At 53.1% G+C, this 4866-nt stretch overlaps 1 protein-coding gene across 9 annotated transcripts in view; it reads left to right on the plus strand.

Moving 5' to 3' along the window:
• Positions 1–4866, plus strand: part of COQ8B (coenzyme Q8B) — a 25656-nt gene that overhangs the window by 8573 nt on the left and 12217 nt on the right. For all 9 annotated transcript variants that reach the window (XM_017503176.2, XM_037729451.1, XM_017503181.2 and 6 more), the window contains exons 6-10: positions 2011–2133; positions 2284–2369; positions 3603–3743; positions 3829–3910; positions 4639–4732. In XM_017503176.2, coding sequence (XP_017358665.1) covers positions 2011–2133; positions 2284–2369; positions 3603–3743; positions 3829–3910; positions 4639–4732 — 526 coding nt within the window. The remainder of the gene's footprint in view (positions 1–2010; positions 2134–2283; positions 2370–3602; positions 3744–3828; positions 3911–4638; positions 4733–4866) is intronic.

Below are 4866 nucleotides of genomic sequence, written 5' to 3' on the forward strand. Positions count from 1 at the left end.
AAAAAAAAAAAAAAAAAAAGAAGAAGAAAGAAAGGAAAACACTAAGTGAAAGCAGCCACACACAGAAAGACCACATATTGAGTGATTCCATTCATATGAAACGTACAAAATAGGGAAATCTGTAGGGACACAAGTAGCTTAGTGGTTGTCAAGGCCTGGGGAGATTGGGGAAAATGAGTGACTGCTAATGGGTATAGGGTTTCTTTTTTTTTTTCTTTTTTTGAGGCAGAGGCTCCCCCTATCACCCAGGCTGGAGTACAGTGGTGGATCATGGCTCACTGTAACCTCCACCTCCTGGGTTCAAGTGATCCTGCTGCCTCAGTCTCCTGAGTAGCTGGGACTATAGGTGTGCACCACCACACATGGCTATATTTTGTATCTTTTGTAGAGATGGGGTTTTACCACATGCCCAGGCAGGTCTCAAACTCATGAGCTCAAGTGATTTTCCCGCCTCGGCGTCCCAAAGTGCTAAGATCACAGGCCTGAGCCACCATGCCCGGCCAGGTTTCTTTTTTGGGTGGCATAACTGTCCTAAAGTTGATTCTGGTGATGCTTGACAACTCTGTGAATATCCTAATAATCATTGACTTATATAATTTAAATGGCAAATTATACAGTATGTGAGTTATTTCTCAATAAAACTGTTAAAAATAGAATGAGCACCCAAAGAGGTTGTTTATGTGGGTTATATTTATCGACGTTTACTGTATTAGAGATTAAAACTGAGAAATTTTTAGGCCAGGTGCGGTGGCTTATGTCTGTCCCAACACTTTGAGAAGCTGGGGCAGGAGGATCCCTTGAGGTCAGGAATTTGAGACCAGTCTGGGTGACATAGCGAGGCCTCATTTTTACAAAAAGCAAAAAAATTAGCAAAGCCTGGTGGTGCACACCTGTAGCTGCAGTTACTCAGGAGGTGGAGGCAGGAGGATCACTTGGGCTCAGGAGGTTGCAGTGAGCTGTGATTGTGCCGCTGCACTCCAGCCTGGGTGATGGAGTGAGACGTCGTCTCAAAAACACACACAAAAAATGGAGACATTTTTAACACACAAGAGTACACACATACACATTCCACCAGCTGTCAGCCTGATGCTGTCCTCACATGTCCTGGTGCCTCTAGAGAACTCCATTGAATGTTCTCAGGTGTGAGAGCAGAAAAGGAAAAGTAACATCTTAGTGTCACGAGGAAAATAGTTTGATCTCGCAGAGCCCTCTGCATGGTCCCAGGGACCCTCAGCGGCTCCTGGCCCACATTTCGAGAATTGTTGCCCTTCTCCTGTCCCCACCTGGTTACTCCCCTCACCAAGGGTGACCTCTGTCTTGGCTCCTGGAATCTGGATTTGTTTTGCCTCGTTTTGCTGTTTGTATCAGTGTAACTGGGCGGTATTCTCTCACGCACCCGGCTGCTTTCACTGAGCACGTTTGTGAGACGCGCCTGGGCTGTAGTGTGTGGTGGTAGCTCGTCTATTCGATACTGTAGGAGGCACTCTGTGACTCTCCTGCAATTTGTTTTAATTTATGTTTATTTCCTTTTTTTCTGAGACAAGGTCTAGCTCTGTTGCCCAGGCTGGAGGGCAATGGTGCGTTCACATCTCACTGCAGCCTCAACCTCCTGGGATCAGGGACTCCTCCTGCCTGAGCCTCCTGTGTAGCTGGGACTACGGGCACATGCCACCATACACCCAGCTAATTAGAGACAGGGTCTTGCTTTGTTGTCCAGGCTGGTCTGGAACTCCTGGGCTCAAGGCTTCCTCTGTTGGCCTCTCAAAGTCTTTGGATTTTAGGCGTGAGCCAACACGCCTGGCCTCCATGTTTCATTTTAGTCATTCCTGTTGGTGTGCAGATGATATATTTTATTTTAATAGAGAAAGGATGTCACTGTTGCCCAGGTTAGTCTCAGACTCCTGCATTCATCCCACCTCGGTCTCCCAAAGTGCTGGTATTACAGGCATGAGCCACCAGGCCCGGCCGCAGTGATGATATTTGTTAATTCTAATGTTGTTCTCTCCCCAGAGGATGGCTCTGGGCCAGACTCCAGCCCCTTCCTGTCGGAGGCCAATGCAGAACGGATCGTGCAGACTTTATGTACAGTTCGAGGGGCCGCCCTCAAGGTTGGCCAGATGCTCAGCATCCAGGGTACAGCATGACCCTCGAACCCTGACCCCTGACCCTGATCTCATTTCCACCCCAGCCCTACCACCAACAGGCCCCAACTTCAGGTACTCACATGGGGGTCCTTCCTCACCTCCTCCCTTACTGCCCCTCATTGTTCCACTGTCTCCCAAGACAACAGCTTCATCAGCCCTCAGCTGCAGCGCATCTTCGAGCGGGTCCGCCAGAGCGCCGACTTCATGCCCCGCTGGCAGATGCTGGTGAGTGCCCGGTGTGGGAGGGTGGTGAGGGAGGCAGGCTCCATCTTCCCCGACCTGCCTGACCCTCCTGGCTTCACTGCCCCACTCCCTGCCTCTGAGCCTCCCTTTCCCCATCTGTAAAATGGGGATCACCAAAGTACACACCTCCTAGCATTGCTGTGATGATTAAAGGAAAGAGCAGCAGCTTGACCTCTGTGCTTCAGTTCCCTGGCCTGGGAAATGGCAAGAGTGACAGCCACACCCACATTGTAGGATCACATAAATTAGCTTACACAGGGCACTGAGGACAGCCCCTGATTCACCGTGAGTGACATGCAGGTGTTAGTGGTGATTATTACTGTTTTCTTAATTTAAGGAAATCATGTCTGTAAATAAGTTGGCATGGCCCCTGGCACTGAGCAAGTACCCAAGACATGAGTTGTTCTAATAACTGGGTAAGGCATGGAATCCAGGATTCTGCCACCCACCTGCCCTCCGATCCCTGTTCTGCTTCCTCACCATGTGGCCCAGGCAGCTATGGCCTCTCTCTGGGCCACTCTGAATAGGACCTGGCCCACAGGAAGCCCTCTGTGAATTTTAGCTCTTCTTGATCACATTGACTGTGAGTTAATAATACCACATAAGAGCATAATAAGGATGGTTGGCGAGGTGTGATGGCTCACGCCTGTAATCCCTTAGGAGGCCGAGGCAGGAGGACTGCTTGAGCCAGGAGTTCCAGACCACCCTGGGCAACATAGTGAGACCTTGTCTCTACTAAATACAATAGTAATAATTAACCGGGCACAGTGGCATGTAACTGTAGTCCCAGCTCTTCAGGAGGCAGGAGGATGGCTTGAGCTAGGGAGGCTGATGCTGCAGTGAGCCGTGAGGGTGCCATTGCACCCCAGCCTGGGCTGCAGAGCGAGACCCTGTCTCAAAAAAAAAGGGGGGGAGGATTGTTGTGACTCTCAGATGTAAATAATAGTAATCCCCACAACAGCCCACCAGCCCAAGGAGTCCAGGCTTGGGGGACACAAGCTGGGCTGAGCCTCACAGTCTGCCAGTGCCTGGCGAGTCAGTTGGGCAAGAGAATTCTCTCTGAGCCTCAGTTTCCTCATCTGTAAAGGGGATGGCAGCCAAGAGCTTAGCCCAGGGCTCTGCATGTGGTGAGTGTTGGGGTTATCAACAGGTAAAGCACTCAGCCTGGGGAATGAACTCAGCTGTGATGATGACGGCTGTGACCACTCCCCACAGAGAGTTCTCGAAGAGGAGCTTGGCAAGGACTGGCAGGACAAGGTGGCCTCCCTGGAGGAGGTGCCCTTTGCCGCTGCCTCGATCGGGCAGGTGCACCAGGGCCTGCTGAGGGACGGGACGGAGGTGGCTGTGAAGATCCAGGTGAGAGAGGAGGCTGGGCAGGGTAGGGGTGGGCACCCTGCTGGCCCAGAGGAGTGACTCCCACTCTCCCCCTCTTCCTTCACAGTACCCTGGTGTGGCCCAGAGCATTCAGAGTGATGTACAGAACCTGCTGGCGGTGCTCCGGATGAGCGCGGCTCTGCCCGCGGGTGAGACGCCCACCCACTCCTCTGCTGATCTCCAAAGGGGCTATGCCAGAGAGAGAGAAAGCAGGAGGGGAAGTCCAGAGGGGAGCACGGGCAGGGTGTGCTGGCATTGTGAGCGGGAGCGGGAGAGACAGAAAGCACACCAAGGTGGGGAGAGCCCAGGGAGCACGAGCACGCGTGGGAAAAGCCTCACAGATTTGAACAGGGCCGCAGAGAGACAGGAACCCAGGGCTGAGATCCAGCAGCAGACTTCTAAAGGCTGTGCATGCAGGGAGCGGGACTGTAGGTGCAGCAGAGCAGAAGAGGACAAGCCTGCGGATGGCACGTGAGGAGGCGCTGGAGAAGGGAGGGCGGGTTGTGTTTGTCTAAGAGAGGAAGAGGGAGAGGGAAAGCCAGGGCCAGAAGTGAGACTCAGCGGCAGTGAACAACATGGGAGTCCATACGAAAAGGAGACAGTCGGAGTGAGCGTGACTCTGAAAGAGCTGCCAGGGACTGGGGTGCAGGCACGCACAAGAGACAGACCCCAGGAAAGGCTTCAGAGGACCCTAGGGAACCCCGCAGTCATGTTTAGGACGAGGGAAATGTGCAGACAGATGATGTGATGCAGGTCAGATGTCTGGAGCAGGAGCTGCGGGGGACAGCGAGGGAGACGGAAGAGGGAGGGTTGGCAGGAGAAGGCATCCACCAGTGGGCGCCCCAGGCCCTTCCCAGCTGACACGCCTCCCCCACAGGCCTGTTTGCTGAGCAGAGCCTGCAGGCCTTGCAACAGGAGCTGGCTTGGGAGTGTGACTACCGTCGTGAGGCGGCCTGTGCCCAGAACTTCAGGTGAGCTGAGCCCCCGAGCTTCCCTCCTTTCTTCCCTCCCAGGCTGGGTGGGAAGTAGATGCCCCTTCAGCTCCTGGCAGCTGGAGCTGTGGGGTGGGGCAAACTCTTTCTCTCTACTTTTTTTTTTTTTTTTT

Source organism: Cebus imitator, unplaced genomic scaffold (assembly GCF_001604975.1).
Source record: "Cebus imitator isolate Cc_AM_T3 unplaced genomic scaffold, Cebus_imitator-1.0 Scaffold306, whole genome shotgun sequence".
In the NCBI taxonomy this organism is placed as follows: domain Eukaryota; kingdom Metazoa; phylum Chordata; class Mammalia; order Primates; family Cebidae; genus Cebus; species Cebus imitator.